This window comes from Pseudorasbora parva, chromosome 9 (assembly GCF_024679245.1).
Source record: "Pseudorasbora parva isolate DD20220531a chromosome 9, ASM2467924v1, whole genome shotgun sequence".
NCBI classification, from domain to species: domain Eukaryota; kingdom Metazoa; phylum Chordata; class Actinopteri; order Cypriniformes; family Gobionidae; genus Pseudorasbora; species Pseudorasbora parva.
Window position 1 is genome coordinate 3,578,377 of NC_090180.1, and position 21,855 is coordinate 3,600,231.

At 36.9% G+C, this 21,855-nt stretch overlaps 1 protein-coding gene across 3 annotated transcripts in view; it reads right to left on the reverse strand.

Moving 5' to 3' along the window:
• Positions 1 to 970: 970 nt before the first annotated feature.
• Positions 971 to 21,855, reverse strand: part of slc6a9 (solute carrier family 6 member 9) — a 90,086-nt gene continuing 69,201 nt past the window's right edge. For all 3 annotated transcript variants that reach the window (XM_067453494.1, XM_067453495.1, XM_067453493.1), the window contains 10 exons: positions 20,174 to 20,444; positions 16,603 to 16,735; positions 14,764 to 14,898; positions 14,383 to 14,486; positions 13,327 to 13,564; positions 7,975 to 8,109; positions 7,782 to 7,881; positions 7,587 to 7,687; positions 7,327 to 7,497; positions 971 to 5,117 (listed from right to left, as the gene is read on the reverse strand). In XM_067453494.1, coding sequence (XP_067309595.1) covers positions 4,893 to 5,117; positions 7,327 to 7,497; positions 7,587 to 7,687; positions 7,782 to 7,881; positions 7,975 to 8,109; positions 13,327 to 13,564; positions 14,383 to 14,486; positions 14,764 to 14,898; positions 16,603 to 16,735; positions 20,174 to 20,444 — 1,613 coding nt within the window. In that variant the 3' untranslated portion in view covers positions 971 to 4,892. The remainder of the gene's footprint in view (positions 5,118 to 7,326; positions 7,498 to 7,586; positions 7,688 to 7,781; positions 7,882 to 7,974; positions 8,110 to 13,326; positions 13,565 to 14,382; positions 14,487 to 14,763; positions 14,899 to 16,602; positions 16,736 to 20,173; positions 20,445 to 21,855) is intronic.

Genomic DNA, 21,855 nt, shown 5'->3' on the forward strand with positions numbered 1-21,855 from the left:
TCAGGAGAGACAGGTTTTATTTTTTGCAATTATGGATTATTTCCTGTTGCTTTCAAACACGTAATTTTTTTTTAAAGTGCTGTAACAACATAAAAATACATGATGCTGTTTTGAATAATCATTTCGGTAAGCAAGCAAAATAATTCACAGTTTCATTGGAGATGTGCTGATTCTGTTTATACATTGTGCTCGATACATATACAGCCTAAAATGTATTTATATGCATATTTGTTTAGCTTGTTCGCAACACCGTCATGTCATTTGGTGGTGTATTTTATCACAGTTCAATAAAAACTATTTGTTTCCACATAATTGAGAGCCAAATTTGGCACAAATTCCATGTTTGTTTCTTCTCAGAAACACAGTTTCCTTTCCAATGGCCGATTGACATGACTTTTCGAAATGATTCAAAGATCAGCATACATGTTAAAACGTTCTTTCCAGGCAATCGGATGTGCTTTCTCAGTTTTTCTTGTACGTTGTGCAGAACACATGGGAATGAAATAGACAGAAATGTTCTTAAAGGGTTTTGCAGCACTACAAACACACAATACTGTGATGAAGATGTAACATCGTTGGCATTAGACGTGTCCTTTCTCATCGATAAACGATTTCAGTTTGACCAGACGCTTGTGTAAAAAGCATTCCTGTATTTTTCAAGTTTCAGTCCGAACCCCGAAGCCTTCGTTTGGCAATGCGTTTCAGTTGAGATCAGCTGGTTTGAGGAGGTTTAGGTGCGGAGGAAATGTAGTGTCAATGAATGCAGCTAAAAAAATGTTACAACTGATGATAAAATACAATTTTAGTACTATAAAAATAAAAAGGAAAAATCTCTTAGAAAGGTAGATTTCTGTTAAATGGCAAAAACAGATCATTACATACTGATTAAAATTACGACATCAACAACCGAACGTCCACTACACAGAGCACTCTGTACACATAACATTAGCTACGTTACTATAGGAAATCAACTAAAAATAAACCCCACTACAGCAACCCACCCTGATAAAAACAGAAAACACAAACAGTGTAAATTGTCTTTTTTTTACATTACTGTACAACAGAGAGAGAGAACTAGAGGCGTGGAACAGTGCAAGAACGGCACTGATGCATAACATGTCTACTGTTATATATATATATATATAAAGAGTCTGTTCACATTGCTGTACCTAGAGACAGACAGATAAACTTCATGCCACGTTCAAGGTCTTAAGGACCACACGTCAGACAAACTAGAGGGCTTTAATCTTGTGCATTCACATTTGCGACAGCGATTAATCATACTGTAGCTAATGTGTACGTATCCAGCTAAAGTGAACCAGTAAATAAAAGTGCTGTTAGTCTCCTAAACTGCTGCTCTAATCGGCAACACTATTTTACAGCGTCCGTTACATGTACTTTCCATAATAATAACAACAGTATTTATGCATAATTACATGCAACTAACCCTATAGTAAGTACATGTTGTCAATATTACTCAGTACTCACATATATAAGGACGCTGTAAAATAAAGTGTAAGCCTCTAATCTACTGCACCCACTGTCTGACAGAGGAAAAGCTCGAGTGTGTGACACAAAGACCGATGAACCTCTAACGACTCCCCTGAGTGTCCCATCATCCTGTTAGGCAGCAGGGTTACTTTTATCCTTCTTGCATATATATATTTTTTGTCTTTTCTTTTTTCCCCTAACTTTTTAAAGTTAGATTGTGTTTTATATATTTTTGGATAAAATCTTGAAAATTATATATACACACACCTTACCTTCATGCAGAGATTAATAAAATGTACATATAACAATGATCTAGACTACTATGCCATCAGGGTTTGAATACTGACTTTATCTGTGACCTGCTCCATCATTTTGAGTCGTTTTCACCCAGAAACACGTATTGAGTTTTATGAACTAAATGTCTCTCAGGGTTCAAATTCAAGGATTTTCCAGGTCCAACACCCTCAAATTCAAGGACTTCACCTGGGGACGCATCTCAAGCGAGAGCAAGGTTACATTGTGTCACCTTGTAAGAGACATTGTTACAGTTTTTGTGTGTCAACCACAACTATGCAAAAAAGTATTTCTGACAGATCTGATATTGTATTTTTCGTATTTCTGTTTTGCATAAAACAGGAATATTCGGTGCAGCCTATACTGTATTCTGACATGATCTGATATTAACTTTTGCATGGATTTTATTGAGAAGAGCTTAGTCTCGTGTACCCAGAGGTGTTATGATATATGAATATGCTTTTGAGTTTTTCTTCTCTCAGGGTTTACATTAGCAAAGCAATTCAACATTACATTAAATATAATATTTGGGCCACAGATTATCACAGATGTTTAATGTTTATTGAACATACAGTCATTGACTGAACATTTTTGGGTTCGGTGTAAGCTCCGAGTACACAAAGATATCACGTGTGAAACATTTGACGTAACGCGTAAATTTGTGTAACTAACATAAATCAAGCAAGCTAGTATTCACAGGCCACAAAGTGTTGGTGAAATAACACCTCAGCGGACCTGGAGGGAAGAATGTGGCTTTTTTTTCTTCTTCCAGAAACCTACTTTGAAAGGCTTTAATGATCTTTATCTGTGTGTTTATTTTCAAAATCTTTCCAGGCCATTGACAATTTTCTTTTTCAGATTCACAAACGTTCAAGGATTTCAAGGACCCGTGGGAACCCTGGTCTATAAAAATCTTACATAATTATGTTAACACTGAGCTATAATTAAATGTTGGCTCTCAAAAACACGTTTTGACATCAAACGTTTCCAAACTATTTTTTTAGATAGAATTCAGAGATTAAACAAGCATAAGTAATTACGACATCAATAGCATGTTAAGTGCAAATATATTGATTTGAGGGTGCATATATTTATCATTTTATGGACACTGAATGGCTTTTTTGAGGTAACTAATGTCAGGTGACGTTCACAAGCCGCTTTATTGACGTCTTTCCGCGATTGAAACACTGTATGTAAATGTAAGTTGTACTGTATCTTTCGACATACCTCTGGGTGTTTTTTCATGCTATAACTAGTAGTAAAGAGGATGAAATGACCCGATCCGCCTCAAAGAGCGTTAAAACCACGTTTAAATTTCATTATAAAATGAAGCTAATTTTAGAGGTGAGACCTTGTATGTATTATTTGTATTTTAATCTTATAATAACTCCTCATTCCGACTCAAAATGACAGGAGCAGAACGTCACATGGGTATTGCTTTCTTGCACAAGGCAGAAGAGAAATACCAATACTACTTTGACTCGACTATACGCAGCGATTCGCCGTTTAATCAGAAGTCTCGATACGTGATGATCAGCACGTTAGCAGCTACATTGCCAGACTACCCATTGAAAGGCGTCAGGCAACATCCCAGACAAATTCACAGTGTACCCAGGACTCTCTATCCATGTATATGTGCCACTGCAACCGTACGCAGCGAGGCCTTGTCGACACATCACTGGAATGATAGTAGTAGACTCCATTAATCTCCATTAATATAAGCAGCATCTAGCCATACCATTCTTCCAAACTCTCAATCCGAGTTTCTCCCTCCCTATCGCCTACCAAAACCAAACGCAAGCCTATTTCATGTCATTCACGACAACACGAGAAACTCACCCAACAATTACACTAACCACAGCAAGTATGACGGACGCTACGCTTACCTCGGATCACAACCACAGCCAGATGTCTTTAAATGACACATACGCACCAGTTCAAGTCTCTTAACACGTGTAGACAACATAAATCACACACAAACACAAACACACCAGCTAAATCATCAGAATACAAAGGTCTGTGCACATGTTTTTGGTAACATGCCTCGTTTTCTGTGACGAGCAGGGTTAGTGTGCATACTACAGTACTGGATCTAATGAGGAACTAGCTGCTTCTGTTATCATGATCCCCTCGGCTCCAGATGCCCGGAAGACTAGACAAATTTGGCATTTCATGTGGAAGCTCCTACATGAAAATCCCTCTCCTTCGTGTCAAACACTCAACATCAGCAATAAATCATCTCAAGGTGTTGGAAAACGTTTCACAAAAAAAGCAAATTGTGTGTAACCCTGAGAATTGGCTTGAGAAGTTATATGCCTCGGTCCAGATACCTCAGTCAGTAAGAGCTTAAGACCAAATATCCTTTGTTTTGTATTTTTGCTCTCACTTAAAAGGGAAATAGAGTTGATATTCTCTTGGCCTATAATGGTATCAGCCAGTCTACATGGGCGATTAACGAAAGTTTTAGCTCCAAATGTACGGGTAGTCTAGTCGATGGACAATAGACATGTACTTTTTAAGCGGATTCGGTGTTGAAAGGTCATTTTATGTAATATATACTGGCATTATATTGACCATCTGCCACCCTGCTCTCAGGCATCAGCATTGGCCATTGAAAAACCCATATTGGCTTGTGAATGAGACGGCTCCCAAACAAGACAAAACAGAAACTGAAGATAACACTCCCCTTAACAGTGCCATTACAACATTGCCACAAAGAATATTTGGTCTTCAGCTTTTAAACCTGACCAGCACTGCCACCACTATACACACACACACACACGCACACACACACACAAGCCAAATCCCACTGTAGCTGCTTGTGCCGCTACAGTCAAATCTCCAGACTATTAAACACAGAGTGAAAATATTGTACAATGCGCTATATACACACTGCGTGTATGCAAACACCTTCTGTATATGAACGTCTTTTCTTCTTACAAAAAAAACTGCAGTATTAAATTATGTGAACAAAAAGAAAAAGGTTTTGGATGACAACCAATTTCTCTAGAGGTTAGATTTCATAAAGCCCTTACAATATGTAAAGGTCTCCAGCGAGAGTGGCCTGTCCCGCAGCGTGGGAATGGGAAAGGGTGTGGAGGGGCTCCTTATGCGCTGGGTGTGGGGTTCAATGTGGAGCCGTTGCTTCCTGGGATGGTCAGACCGATCTCATCCTCTTTTTCCTTGAGTTTCTCTTTCCCCTCATCCTTCAGCTCTTCTTTGAGAGGGCACACCTCCACAGATTCGGGACCTGTGGTGGCATATCGTCCCTTACGGTGCTCCTGGAGAGCAGGGCCCCAGTCCAGGTCAGGCTTCAAGGAGTTCTTCAAACGCTGCAGAGGGAAGAGTTGGTTTAACAACTGCTGAATTTAGTTTGAGAGCATTGGCACACTTTAAAGGGATAGTTCACTTTAAAATGAAAATTCTGTCATCCTTTTCTCACCCTCAAGTTGTTTCAAACCTGTATGAATTTCTTTCTTCAGCTGAACACAAGGGAAGATATTTTGAAGAATGTCAGTTACCAAACAGTTAACTGGAGCCATTGACTTCCATAGTAGGAAAAAAAAAATCCTATGGAAGTCAATGGCTCCAGTTAACTCTTTGGTTAGACATTCTTCAAAATATCTTCCCCTGTGTTCAGCTGAAGAAAGAAATTCATACAGGTTTGAAACAACTTAAGGCTAACTTAACTATCCCTTTAAAGCTAAATCTTGAGAATCAAGTTTTTGTCTTAAAGGGTTAGTTCCGGGGCATAGCTACGGGGTGGCCAGTGTCACTCCTGATTGAAGCTTGGTCAAGGCATTTTGTTAATTTTTCTCATTTAAAAAGTGACACTGGCACAAAGGCCATGTACACACTCCAGATGAGCTAAGTTGTCACTTTACTAGGGGTGTAGTGATCTATAGATCTATGTCTGTCTTTAAAAAAACAAAAAAAAAACAAAATTGTTGTGTATTGTGCTAATTAATTGAGATTTCTTACAGCTCTTACAGGTTTTTGGCCTTGTCTGTTCCGTTGCTTCTATTACTCTCCCCTTTTTTGTAAGTCGCTTTGGATAAAAGCGTCTGCTAAATGATTAAATGTAAATGTAAATGTATAGAGTATAACAAATTTAAGTAGATTAAGTCCAGTTACAGGTCTTTAGCTTTTTACATTTTTTATGAATCCACTGTCATTGACATTTTACATTAGTTGTTTGTTTTCTTTCTATGTTACTTTATTGAAAAGATCATGAAGATTACAAGTCAGATATCCTTAATTTAGCTAGCACTTTTGACAGTGAAATTTGTTTCATAGCAGCTTAACAGAAAAATAATGCACATCATTTGTTTGGGCTGTACAGCCGCTCTGGAGAAAACAGTGATGTCGATATGTACAGTTGCTGGTCATATAATTAGAATATCATCAAAAAGTTAATTTATTTCACTTGATTTTATTTCTTTTAAATTCGATGATTATAACTGACAACTAAGGAAAATCCCAAATAGATTATTACTTAATACAATACAAAGAAAGGATTTTTAGAAATCTTGGAATGAGCATAAACAGCACTAAATATTTAGTTGGGGCTCTTTTTTGCCTGAATTACTGCAGCAATGCGGCGTGGCATGGAGTCGATCAGTCTGTGGCACAGTCCACTCTTTGTGACTCTCCCTCACATTTTTGAATGGGTTTTGTTTCACAATCCTCTCCAGGGTGCTGTTATCCCTATTGCTTGTACACTTTTTTCTACCACATCTTTTCCTTCCCTTCACCTCTCTATGAATGTGCTTGGACACAGCTCTGTGAACAGCCAGACACTTTTGCAATGGCCTTTTGTGTCTTGCCCTCCTTGTGTAAGGTGTCAGTGGTCGTCTTTTGGACAACTGTCAAGGCAGCAGTCTTATCCATGATTGTGTAGCTCACAGAACTAGACTGAGAGACCATTTAAAGGCCTTTGCAGGTGTTTTGAGCTGATAAGAGTGCAGCACCTGGTGTCTTCAATATTGAAACTTTTCACAATATTCTGAGATTCTGAAATTCGGATTTTTACTTAGTTGTTGAAGAAGTTCAAAACCCAGGGTGATCATATAAATATTTACATAGATGCCTCATTCGACCAATCCGTGCATGCACTAATGAGGTATCTATGTACACATTTCTATGATCACGCCAGGTTTTGACCTTCTTCGACGGAAGTGTATGACAGATGGGAACACTAGATGAGATTTGTCTGCTATGAGGTAAACAAATAACAAATACGGTTCGGTTTCTAGCAGAAACTGATAATTTCGTGTCTTAAGACATCAATGTGTCGTCACGAGCCACAGGGTTTAATATGGATTCGTATGTCTGTGTGTTTTACTCTCATAGTGGCTCTCATATTGAAAAAAAACATTGACATGCATTATACGGCAACGGAGTTAAAAATCTTCCTTTGTGTTCTACTGAGGAAACAAACACACCTACATGTTGAACGCACTGGGGGTCAGCAGATAAACATCTAATTTTCATTTTTGGGTGAACTATCCCTTAAAGTATGATTCATTTCTTAACACATACCTCTACAAACGTGGATCCCTCAGACACAGCAATCTTGAACAGAGCATAGACAGGTATGCAGATAACTGAAGACAAAGCCATGGCAAACCCAATGACCAGTGACCAACCAGGGTACACATAGTCATTGTAGGTAATAGGCTTGTACTGTATCACGGTAAAAATCAGAATGAACTGTGAAGAGAGAGAAAGACAAAAAGGATCAGTTTAAACGATATAGTTTGAACAATACCTGATTCAGACAAAAAATTAAAGACACTCACACTAATAATTAAAGGAGAGACAAATCTCCAGCAGATCCTGAAGAAGATCGGAGGAGGGAAGCCTAGCATCATCTCCACATCTCGAAAATAGTTCTTGTGGCCTGGGTGGAAATACAGCATAGAAATGAACACCTCTGTTTACATCCAGCTACTGCGGCCGATATTTACAGCATGTAAAAATGACTGAGGACTCACCATAGACATACATAATACAGATGCACATGATGCAAGAGATGACGACCAGAGAGAAACTGGCAGCGTAATTGTCCATAAGCAGCAACCAGTATATCCCTGCCTGAATCGCACACAGCACAACCATCAATCCATGGATAAAAGACGTGTGTGTGTGTGTGTGTGTGTGTGTGTTCAAATTTAGTTTCTTACTCACCCGTGTGGTCAGAGGCACTCCTAGAAGGAAGCCCACTACAGCGATCCCAAGCGTGACGTAGGTCTTATTTCTGATAATCCAGTCAGTTCCAATCTCATCTACTATAGCGGTCACCAGAGTCTCCAGCAGACAGAACTACACACAGGAAAAAATGGGATTATTTATCACGGTTTACATAAATCGCCTGTTAAACAAGACATTTCCTGAAAGAAACACCAGTAAAATAAAAATATAGGTACATTCGTAAAATACTACAGACAAAACATACATAAAAGGAGAAGGGGAAATAACTGGTCCTTTTCCGCCCTTTCCTTTTTCCTTTTTTAAAACCAGAAATTAAATATGGAAGATGCGGTTTCTTCTTCTTTTATTTTAACACTGATTAATACAATTAGCAGATACAAGCTCTGTTTCCTTATACAATATTACTCTTTTATTAAAAATGATATACAACTTGTTTTTAAATATGTAAATATGCTACATTTCATGTCTAGTGTTCTAGTATTTTTAGTGTGACGCTTTAAGTGCCAGCTCCCTTTTCCTCTGGCATCAATAGAATGACTCGCATCAAAAGATAACAGTGATTATTTACACTCTGATTTATTATATTTATACATTTATATTTCAACCTAAACATGACCATTTCTAAACTTTTATAGCCTCTTTAGCTCCAACACGTTATTGAGCTTGTGGCCTCGCTCCCGTCATTTGCTCTTCACTCTGTTTTATTTGAATAAAGGCCAAAACGACTTTACGTTAGTGTGAATTTTTTCCTGATCTGTTGTTTTATATCAAGATATTTTAAAGGTTTATTAGTCGCTTTATAGACTATAGGCTACGCTAGATGTAGCCGGCTGTTCAAATCGAAAATACCCCAACATATAGGTCTATCATGAAGACAAAATAATACTCCAATATATAATTTTCATGACGATAAAATCCCCATGCACCCCCTGTGCTTCTATCGTTCTCATTTAAGTAGCTTTGAATAAAAGTGTCTGCTAAATGATTAAATGTTAATGTTAACGTGAAACTTGTTAGTTGAGTTCAAATCCTAGGCTCATCTATGCTCTTATGAATGTATGTAGCCGTGATCTTGGTTATTTTAATGTCACTGCGTTGAATTAAGCCACGGCTTTATAATGGTTTTCGATGTGGAAAACACTGAACATGCGTTGTGTTCATATTCGGCCTGATCTACTTTGTCTTGATGCATTAAGCGTTTTAACTGTATTTTATTTTAGGAAAGGAAGGCTTAACGCTTAGGCTAATACATTTTGCATTCATATTGTGGGCTCATCTGCTTATGTTTATTACAGTAACAAAATGTGTACTGTAATTAAGACACATTAACCGTGTTTCACTTAAGCGCTTTTAAGAATGTCCTGTAGTGACAGCATTTCTCTTGGACATGCGAGAGTATCGGATCCCTCAAATGAGAATAGGTTTACTTTTTAACGGGAACAAGAGGAGAGCAATCTCGCCTGTCATCATGTTGCAATGCCTGGTTTAGTTTTCACATTAAGTCATGTACTATCATGGTTACAGAGACATGGCTCTTGAAAAGTGTTGAAGACAATATTTTTACAGAGGAAACTGTACATTTTAAACTGTACATTTTTAATGTGTTTATAAAGATGCAAAACGTAATAAAATGTTTTAAAATAAGTCATTATTTTGTTTTGTGCACATGGAATTTGCATGCTTTAATTTGTAATCAAAATGTAATTTTTTTAATAAAAATGTTGGCATTCATTTAAAAATACAAACCGAGCAGGAGAAACATTATTTCTAATTTAGCAAAAAAAAAAAAAAAAAAAAATATATATATATATATATATATATATATATATATATATATATATATATATATATATATATATATATATTTTTTTTTTATATATATATATATACAGTCTTGTTCAAAATAATAGCAGTACAATGTGACTAACCAGAATAATCAAGGTTTTTAGTATATTTTTTATTGCTACGTGGCAAACAAGTTACCAGTAGGTTCAGTAGATTGTCAGAAAACAAATGAGACCCAGCATTCATGATATGCACGCTCTTAAGGCTGTGTAATTGGGCAATTAGTTGAAAGGGGTGTGTTCAAAAAAATAGCAGTGTCTACCTTTGACTGTACAAACTCAAAACTATTTTGTACAAACATTTTTTTTTCTGGGATTTAGCAATCCTGTGAATCACTAAACTAATATTTAGTTGTATGACCACAGTTTTTTAAAACTGCTTGACATCTGTGTGGCATGGAGTCAACCAACTTGTGGCACCTCTCAGCTGTTATTCCACTCCATGATTCTTTAACAACATTCCACAATTCATTCACATTTCTTGGTTTTGCTTCAGAAACAGCATTTTTGATATCACCCCACAAGTTCTCAATTGGATTAAGGTCTGGAGATTGGGCTGGCCACTCCATAACATTAATTTTGTTGGTTTGGAACCAAGACTTTGCCCGTTTACTAGTGTGTTTTGGGTCATTGTCTTGTTGAAACAACCGTTTCAAGGGCATGTCCTCTTCAGCATAGGGCAACATGACCTCTTCAAGTATTTTAACATATGCAAACTGATCCATGATCCCTGGTATGCGATAAATAGGCCCAACACCATAGTAGGAGAAACATGCCCATATCATGATGCTTGCACCTCCATGCTTCACTGTCTTCACTGTGGACTGTGGCTTGAATTCAGAGTTTGGGGGTCGTCTCACAAACTGCCTGTGGCCCTTGGACCCAAAAAGAACAATTTTACTCTCATCAGTCCACAAAATGTTCCTCCATTTCTCTTTAGGCCAGTTGATGTGTTCTTTGGCAAATTGTAACCTCTTCTGCACATGCCTTTTTTTTAACAGAGGGACTTTGCGGGGGATTCTTGAAAATAGATTAGCTTCACACAGACGTCTTCTAACTGTCACAGTACTTACAGGTAACTCCAGACTGTCTTTGATTATCCTGGAGGTGATCATTGGCTGAGCCTTTGCCATTCTGGTTATTCTTCTATCCATTTTGATGGTTGTCTTCCGTTTTCTTCCACGTCTCTCTGGTTTTGCTCTCCATTTTAAGGCATTGGAGATCATTTTAGCTGAACAGCCTATCATTTTTTGCACCTCTTTATAGGTTTTCCCCTCTCTAATCAACTTTTTAATCAAAGTACGCTGTTCTTCTGAACAATGTCTTGAAGGACCCATTTTCCTCAGCTTTCAAATGCATGTTCAACAAGTGTTGGCTTCATCCTTAAATAGGGGCCACCTGATTCACACCTGTTTCTTCACAAAATTGATGACCTCAGTGATTGAATGCCACACTGCTATTTTTTTGAACACACCCCTTTCAACTAATTCAACTAATTGCCCAATTGCACAGCCTTAAGAGCGTGCATATCATGAATGCTGGGTCTCATTTGTTTTCTGAGAATCTACTGAACCTACTGGTAACTTGTTTGCCACGTAGCAATAAAAAAATATACGAAAAACCTTGATTATTCTGGTTAGTCACATTGTACTGCTATTATTTTGAACAAGACTGTATATATATATATTTTTTTTTTTTTATAATATGCATGAACTAAATAGATCTCAAAAGAAGTCAACATTTTATTTTGTGTGCAATTTGTGAACAGTTTCAGTAATTATAGTTTGGCAGATTTACCAGAATGAAGTGTAGACCAAAGCAAGATTCATTTCAGCAAAGTGTAATGTTTGCTCAGATCAGACATCTTAATAATACAAATATAATAATGCTCTGATATTGATCAAAAAAACCCAACAAATGTAAAAGTAAAAATGATGAAAATTCCCGACATTAAAAATGAAATCTTGTACAAATAAAGTAAATCTCAGATTCCCCTAAACAGCCACAGTAAAGAGCTTTACCAAATTACGAAAACGATTATTTATATTTGCTAATTGTTATTTTATTACATTATTATTATTTTATTATAGTTTTTCAGTAAGCATTACTAGTTTCATTTTGTTTTAGTTTTTTATTTATTATTGTTTTTGAATTGTATTTCAGTTCACAGAAATGTTTTTTGACCAATAGTTTTAGTCTTAATTTCGTTTTCGATTATAAAAATAACTTTGATAGCATTTAAAAACTTTGTTCATGCATTTTTTCCCCAGCATTTCTTCATGGTTAAAAGCACACAGATGTGAAATTACATTTAAAATCAATTTTGAAGAGTGTCCTCTAAGTGGTTCAGGTTGAATTTAATTTTTTTTTCTGGATTAAAGACTTTTATTTAGCAATGCCACATTCATTTGATGAAAAAAAAAAAAACTGAAGACATTTATAAAGTTACAAAAGATTCTAATTCAAATACACAATGTTCTTTTGATCAAAGAACCCCCAGTGTGACACTGAAGACTGGAGTAATATATAACGCAGCCTTGGTGAGCAGAATACACTCCTTTCAAAAACATCAAATTGATTTTTGATCGATAGTGTAATTGCAGAAAACCGAGAAGAAAAGAAAGATTTAATGGCCCACTGAAATCAAAATTGAAGTTTTTTAGCTTTTACTGTGGCTGTGTTAGCCTTAAAGTTATGAGTAAGCTGGTATCTTCCAAAACAATGACAAAATTTGCATTTAGGAGATATGAGCACTCAAAACAGTCTCTCACTTCCGTTAAAACAAATCTCAGATTTTGGTGACATCATCGCAGACTTCACCTTCTCGTCAAATCTTCTCCTGTCCAATCAAATGCTCTCTAGAATCTAAAGCCCGCCCCCTTCACTGCTGAAGCGGCGGCTGAAATCGGTCAGTTGTTAACACACATTTACTCATTTCTGCATGGTGAAAGGCACATAGCACACTATATATGCGATAGGAAACGATTCAGTGTAAATATGCTTTCATTTGAGGCGAATGAAGTCTGTTTTCACGTTAGTTTCACACACCGCAGAAGCATGCACACACCAACGGCTCTGGTCTAAATTTAGACTAGCGTTACAGACACGAGAGCGCAGCGCGGATCATAGGCGCGAGTCGGCGCAGACAACAAACATATCGGACCCATTTTAATTCTGTACAGAATGCTGCATTTCAAAGCGATATGGAGGAGATTATGATGATGAACAGTGTTGGAGGAAACTGGCTTTATCAAATAGAAAGGGCCGCTCTAGTCAAACTGTATATTAACGAAACGCTATTGGCTGTTTCAAAAAAGGGGAGGAGCTGCTAACAGCTGGAGCTGTTTCAGGGGAAATCACGTCAACACACTGAATAATGCGGCGTGTTTCAAGGCACTTCAGTGGGCCTTTAAAAAAGAAAAAGTGAAAAAATGCTGTGCTGTGTTGGAAAAACTGTGAAGAGATTTTACAAAACGAGGATTACCTGAGTACCCAGGCCCAATAAAATGAGCATAAAGAAGAAGAGCAGGGACCAGAGCGGCGATATGGGCAGCAGCGTTAGGGCCTCTGGATAGGCCACGAATGCCAGGCCCGGACCATGATCAGCCACCTCAGACACATCCACCCCGAGATGATGAGCCATGAACCCCAGGATGGAGAAGATGACAAAGCCAGCGTACACACTGGTACCACAGTTTGTTACACTGATGATGATACTGTCTCTGTTTGAATACATAAATAATTCGATTACTTTTGCAATCATATATGTAGAACATGTCCTTTATTTCAGTTAAAGGGTTAGTTCGTCCAAATATAAAATTCCTCATCTCATGTCGACACCCGTCAGACCTCCGTTCATCTTCACACACAGATGAAGATATTAGTGTTGAAATCCGATGGCTCAGAAAGGCCTTCATTGACACCAATGTCATTTCCTCTCTCAAGACCCATAAAGGCACTAAAGACGTCGTTACAAAGCCCATCTCACTACAGCGGGGAGAATAGTGTTTGTGTGCAAAAAAAACTAAACAACGACTTATATAGTGATGGGCCGATTTCAAAACATAGATTTGAACCATTATGAATCAGTGAATCGGTTCAGGATTCACTATATAAGTCATTATTTAGGGTTTTTAGCGCACAAACACTATTCTCTGTGCTTCATAAAATGATTGTAGAGCCGCTGTAGTGAGATGGGCTTTGTAACGACGTCTTTAGTGCCTTTATGGGTCTTGAGAGAGGAAATGACATTGGTGTCAATGAAGGCCTTTCTGAGCCATCGGATTTCAACACTAATATCTTCATCTATGTGTGAAGATGAACGGAGGTCTGACGGGTGTCGAACCACAGGAGGAATTAATGACAGAATTTACATTTTTGGCTGAACTAACCCTTTCACTCAAGTTCTCCAATGCATTTATCTGTACAAGCCACATGGGGGTGCTACAGATTAAAGCATACAAAAAGCAACTCACTGAGCTCTAATCAAAAACTCAATACTTACAGGTTAAAAACAGTTTAACTATTAAATGATTATTACCTGAAACAGTTATTGTGGAACTTGTTATAGGATGCCATGGTGATAAGCCCACCCCAGGCACAGCCGAGCGAATAGAAAATCTGAGAGGCAGCGTCCCCCCATACCTACAGAACACAAAATATACATTATAACAGGGCTATTCAAATCTTACCCTGGAGGGCCAATGCAGTGCAGAGTTTAGCTCCAACCTTAATCAAGCACACCTGAACATGCTAATCAATGTCTCCAGGATCATTGGAAAATCACAGGTGGGTGTGTTTGATCAGGGTTGGAGCTAAACTCTGCAGTGCATTGGCCCTCCAGGGTAAGATTTGAATAGCCCTGCATTATAATGTATAGTCTCAGGGATGCACAAATTTGCTGTTGTACAAATGTACAGACCTTGGCATCTAGAATTTTATGCCACTGAGGGGTCAAATAGTATTTGATCCCACTGACGGCTCCCTCAAGAGTTATTCCTCGGATGAAGAGAATGGTCAGCACCACATAAGGGAAGGTCGCTGTGAAATACACAACCTGAGGAAAGACACAACATTACAACTCAGTAAGAAAAACACATGCCTGAAATTTAATCTATGGCAAGCAGTGCTATTTTAGTATTATTTAAAGGGATAGTTCACCCACAAATGAAAAATTAGCTCATGATTTACTCGCCCTCAAGTCATCCAAAGTGTATATGACATTCTTCTCTTAGACGGAAACTATATATATATAAAATTCTGTAGTAAAACTCTAAATGTTTTACACTAGATAGATTTTTTAAACTACAGTGACCAGCAGTGGGTTTCAGATCACACGATCATTTAAGACATGCATTTAAGGGGAATTCTAATGCTGTTTCATGTAATCTGACTTATTTACACTGTTAAAGAGTTAATTCTAAGTATGGGCACTTCTCCCGGATGATCGTGCATGCACAGACACACGCACACACACACACACACACATCAACCAGAGCTAGAGCGCGTCCATCATCGAGCTTCGTTTGGTTGCGGGAGCCGTCTGTGGCGCTGGCGTTGTGTTTTTAGACAAGAGATCAACAATGTCACTAAAGAAGTGTGTGTGTGTGGGAAAGATCGCCTTGTTCAGCTTCCCAAATAACCCAGCGTTAAAGGGTTAGTTCACCCAAAAATGAAATTGATGTCATTAACTCCTCACCCTAATGTCGTTCCACACCCGTAAGACCTCCGTTCATCTTCACACACAGTTTAAGATATTTTATATTTAGTCCGAGAGCGTATGCAAGTGTATGCACACTATACTGTTCATGTCCAGAAAGGGAATAAAAACATCCGCAGTTTGGTAGTTTGACACACGTGACATTGGCGATCCAAATCAATGATCGATTGACTGATTCATGACCGTTTGAATCTTTATTTGAGGAACCCGGAAGAGAAGACAATGCTGAATAAAGTCGTAGTTTTTGTTATTTTTGGACCAAAATGTATTTTGGATGCTTCAAGAGATTCTCATTAACCCACTGATGTCTCATATGGACTACTGTGATGATGTTTTTATTCCCTTTCTGGACATGGACAGTATAGTGTGCATACACTTGCAGACGCTCTCGGACGAAATATAAGATATCTTAAACTGTGTGTGAAGATGAACGGAGGTCTTACGGGTGTGGAACAACATTAGGGTGAGGAGTCAATTTAATGTTTGGGTGAACTAACCCTTTAAGGTAAGGGTGGATGCTGTTTGTGTTTCCAGAGTTCTGCGAATGTGTGTGTGTGTGTTCCCAGTCATGTGTGGAAACTGCATCGAATGTTATCCAGGGATAATGCCATGATCGACTGTGTGTGTGTGTGTGTGTGTGTGTGTGTGTGTGTGTGTGTGTGTGTGTGTGTGTGTGTGTGTGTGTGTGTTCCCGGTCATGAGTGGAAACCGCATCGAATGTTATCCAGGGATAATGTCATGATCGACTGTGTGTGTATGTGTGTGTGTGTTTGTGACTCGTTAGCTCCGCCCACTGCACGCCTCCACGAGCTCGGCTGTTTTCAGAAAGAATCGGTTCAGTGTATCTGTCTTTTATAAATATGATAAACTAAAGACACTTGGGAAATATGAAGGATCAACACTACTCTATAGATACTCAAGATTAACATGAGACTGCAGAAACTGTGTGTGTGTGTGTGTGTGTGTGTGTGTGTGTTATGACCCCTTTAAACATCCATGAGATTCGATCCCATGACCTTGGTGAATAAATGTTCTACTCACTTTGCCTGATGATTTGACTCCTCGGATAAGACAGAGGAACACAACCACCCATGACACAGCCAGACATCCCAGGATAGGCAGACGCACCTCCCCAAAGTTCCCAATGCCGTCAGAGATATTCAGCACATAGTTCCTGAGAGAGAAAACCAGTAAAGGAGGGAAGTGAGAGACTGCAGGATGCAAGACAAATCATTAACAGTTCACTCACCAAAATTATCACGCTACTCTACATTCACATTTTTTTTAATTTTCAGAGCTTGCCTTTAGATTAAAAGCGCAGTCCCATCAAAAATAACCTCAGCCACACAATGAATGAGTTTACAAAAGGCAAGAACAAGAATGTCTTTCATACGACAGGGACAACACAACCCAGAGAGCACAAACCATTTATAAAGATGTTGAACGGTCCACACACGTCTCATGGTCAAAGCCTTGCATTCTCTGACCGCTGGCAGTAAAGTGAAGCATTCATTCCAAACCACATACCACATACAATCACAATCACACACACTCTTGGAAAAACAACACATTCTGTGCCTTTCTGTCCCATTGTCTTATGTCAGCCTATGCAGTGTTCAAACGTCATTCAAACACACACATCTGTCAAGTCCAATGCACACAGATCCAAACAAACATGACAAATTGCTTGACTCCTGCAAACGGTTATTATTACCAGCTTTCAATTATTAACCTGTCATGCATTTTAAGTACTGATGAGAAATGGATTGACAGTACATATACATACTGAGAAGAAAACACCCAGAAAGTTGAATATCAAGATAACTGTGTATAAACAAACACAAGAATTCAGTAGTTTATTTTTATTTTAAAAATACATAAAAATGCATATAGACTTGAATAGTGGAGAATATTTTTTTTCTTCTGTTAGGGACGTCACAATACTCATAGTACGGCATTCACGGTTCAATGCGCGCTGATGAATTGCGTTTTTTCAGTTTTTTGCATTTATTTAATCAATTATTTCTCTTCATTTGAAATATTTATCTCAGTTTATTTCGGCTCTGTTTGAGTGTGCCTGTGAGTCTATGTGAGCAAATGTCCAATCATCATTTGCACTAAAGTTAGGGAGTGTTTAGCTGCGTTTTAAAGCCTTGCCGGTTAAACATTTCATTGTGCCTGTCAAACACGTGATTACTGGACTTACTAGTCTTACTGCGCTAATACTGTCAAATACACACAAGGTTTACATATATAAACACAGTCGGTTATGTCTAAAATGAAAGTAAAATCATGTGTGTTTGTATACGAGATGCAAACACGTCTTAAAGTGACAGCAGCGCAGCCTAATGGTTGTTAACACTTGTCCTTATAGGACAATTTTGTCCTAAAATTATTTAAATAAAACAACTAAAAACAAAGAGAAAAATCCCTCACTGCTCTTGAATAAAGTATATACAGTAGCTGTCAATCAATGTATATTGCATAATGAAGACTATGTAGTTTTAATTTTAGGATACATTTATTAATTCAATTTCATACTTAAATGCTACTGAACATCTCTGAGCTGCCACTGAATCTTTATATATATATATATATATATATATATATATATATATATATATATATATATATATATATATATATATATATATATATATATATATATATATTTTATATTATACAATACACTAGGAATGTGTACAAGGTTTTTTTTAAAGTAAAGTTAAGGTAAATTTTTCCAAGTCTTTTAAGTAAAATAAAGAAAAAGTATTACAATAAAAACATTTTCCTTAACCACCTTAACCACTTTCTGTTCCTGTCGCCTAAGAATAGAATAGCAAAAAAAAGAAAAAGAAAAAAAAGAAAAAGAACCGAAAACCATATGTACTGGCCTCCCTAATTTCTGTATTAGAATTCATTTTAGTATTTGTTGGGGGAATAAAGTCAAAATGTCAGGCTAATAAAACGGTCATTATCACAGTGTCATTAAAATAAAATTTGTCCAACCAAAGTCTAATGGTCCCTGCAACACAAGGTTAGCTGAGGTTGGGAAAAATGACATTTGAAAAGTGAACATAAGTTCTTGAAAATCTTAATTTCGTTGTGTTGTGAATTTATGTCTGATTTTTTTTTTTTTTTTTTTGTTGTGCACTACTGGGCCACCGTAGAAATGCCATGTAAAAGAACTTCTGATTTTTTTAAATTTTATAAATTAAATAATTAAATTAGAAATTAATTTACAATTTCATGCTATATAAAAATATATATATATACTTTTTAACTTTTCATTTTTACAAATAAATTAGGGATGCACCAAAATAAAAATTATTGGCCGAAACTGAAAACCGAAACACTGAAAGAAATTATTATTAGTAATTATGAGTAATTGCCAATTATTAGTAATTGTAACCAATAGTAACCATTACATTTATTGCTATGACTGTGTAACTTTACTAAAAATCAAGGCATTGCAATTGGATAAATTAATATTAAAGTTTCAAATAATAACTCAATTACAAATTATGCATAAATGTATTTAGCACATTGCAACAATGCACAGTATTAAATAAAATTCGATGTTTAACTTGACCTCACTCATGTGTACATTAAATGACAATGCACATGCCTACTGGCCTGCAGAGAGGTAAAGAAATTGAATAAAGTAATCAAATCTAAAATAACTGCATATTTAACTGTTTAAATTAAAGATTAATCTTTATTAAACGTACAAAAGCTATTCAATCAAGAGCAGTGAGTGATGTCTCTATCTTTTGTTTGACATTAAACAGAGAGCAGTAAAGGCTACTGCCCCTTTAAGACCTAATGCAGGGATATGTCTCGTCTTTCTCGACTGTATAAAGTTCTCCTAAGGCATATTCAGCATATGTCTGCTTGGATACTCATCAAGATAGACATGTTGACATACTTCTTGAGTGAGTTTGTCCGTTTTAAGCGCAAGATTTGAAAGAGAACTCAATATTTGCGCGCTTTTGGATGAGTGCACAGAGACAGATCTTCTCACAGCGTGCGCGTTCTCATTCGCGTCTTCTGGCTCTACATCCGGGTGATGACGGAGAACATGACTGCTCATATTCGGACATACGGCCGCACTCGCATGCATTAAACAAAGTTCACAAAGAGAGACCGTTTTGCCTGTTTTTCTTTTATTATCGCTGTTGTTTTGTAGTCCCTGAGGAGCCAGCATGTGTATCCATCGACAGAAACATAAACAAAGCATTATTTTCAAGGTACTATAGATGCGTCATCAGATGTGAGATGAACCACATACGTCCACACCGCAGACATGTTGCTTTAGACAAGGGGTGCGTCTGAATCAGATCCCTAGTTCAGTAGTCAGAGCACTGATCAGGACATAAGTCAATGGGCTGACTCCCTTATCAGTGCCCTGACTACTGAACTAGGGATCCGATTGAGACGCACTCAAGCACGTGCGGTTTCTGTTCGCGTCATCGCATCATTTCGGCCGTATTGTTTCGGTGATAAAAGTCTTCAGCCGAAAACACAATTTTGGGCCATTATCGGTGGCCGAAAATTCAGTGCATCCCTAAAATAAATATAGATGAATTAACCAACAAAGGTGTGTATTTACCTCCAGTACTCCTCACTGGGACTGGTCCTCTTGGTGCGGTTGACTATCTCCGTCACGCCTGACAGCACAGCAGACACATTGGCCAAGGTGGCATTAACTCGGGGAGATCCCACAACCCCAGAGCAGTCCGGGGTGTTCCAGGGGTTGTTACAGTACGTCCAGGGCAGCAGGTTTGTCATGGACATGAAGAAGTAATAAAATGCAATGCAGATCACCACATTGTAGTAGATTCCAATGTAGGTGGAGACCACCATCATTCCATAGCCCACACCTTGAAGAAGAGAGAACAACCACAGGGCAAGATCAATAAAACATTTCATACTGCTGCTACTGCTGCTTTGATACCGAAGCTGAATGAAAAAAAGTAGTTCTGCAAACAAACAAACAAACAAACAAACAAACAAACAAACAAACAGGGGTGCGTTTCCCAAAACCATTGTTGGTTGCAATGCAATTTCCCATTGCCAATTAACAGGTTAGCAACTATGGTTTTTAGGAAATGCACCCCGGTTTGTTCTAACTTGTTATGCTCATTCAAAGCATTCTTAGAAGACAAAAAAAAAACCTTACTGGCACCTGTACACATTTTTTATGAGTTCAAATGCTTAACTGATAGTAATGGAAGCCCGTTTCCACCACTAAATAAAAAAAATAAAAAGTAACTGCAAATTTTTATATTAGATTTCTGACTTTTTTTCTCACAATTGCGAGTTCTAAAGTCAGAAGATAAACTTGCAATTACTCTTATAATTTTGTTTTATTTAGTGGCGGAAACGGCTTCCATAGATAATTATTTTTAGGGCAAAATGTTTGGTAAAACTTTACAAGAGGTCCTATTATTAAAGTGCATTGACTAGCAATGATCAATAATACATTTATTACAGTATTTATTCATCTTTGTTAAGGTTAAATTATATGTGTTGTTTATATTAGCTTTGCTAAGGTAAAAAAAAAAGTGTATATATATATATATAATTTAACCTTAACAAAGCTAATATAAACAACAAATATATATATATATATATATATATATATATATATATATATATATATATATATATATATATATATATATATATATATATATATATATATATATATATATATATATATATATATATATATATATGTGTGTATATGTATATATATATATATATATATATATATGTGTGTATATGTATATATATATATATATATATATGTGTGTATATGTATATATATATATATATATATATATATATATATATATATATATATATATATATATATATATATATATATATTTGTTGTTTATATTAGCTTTGTTAAGGTTAAATTATATATATGTGTTGTTTATATTAGCTCAGGTCCATGAAATAATATTCATATATACAGTATTATTTATAACGTTTGATTTTAATAATGTATTAGTAAATGTTGAACATAACATCAACTAAGATTAATAGATGCTTCAGAAGTATTTGTCATTGTCAGCTCATGTTAACTCATGTAGTAAACTAAGTCAAACTAACATTTGGTAACTCATCAAAGCAAGGAATGCAAGAAGTGCTGCACAGGGTGTGACATCTCGGTGCTCTTTGGTTGTGTGGGATAATTAAGTTCAGAAGCAAAGGTAGTCCAAGGCATTCGATGGGTATGTTGAAAAGGTTTAAAAACCTTTATTTTTTCATGGCATAAACATT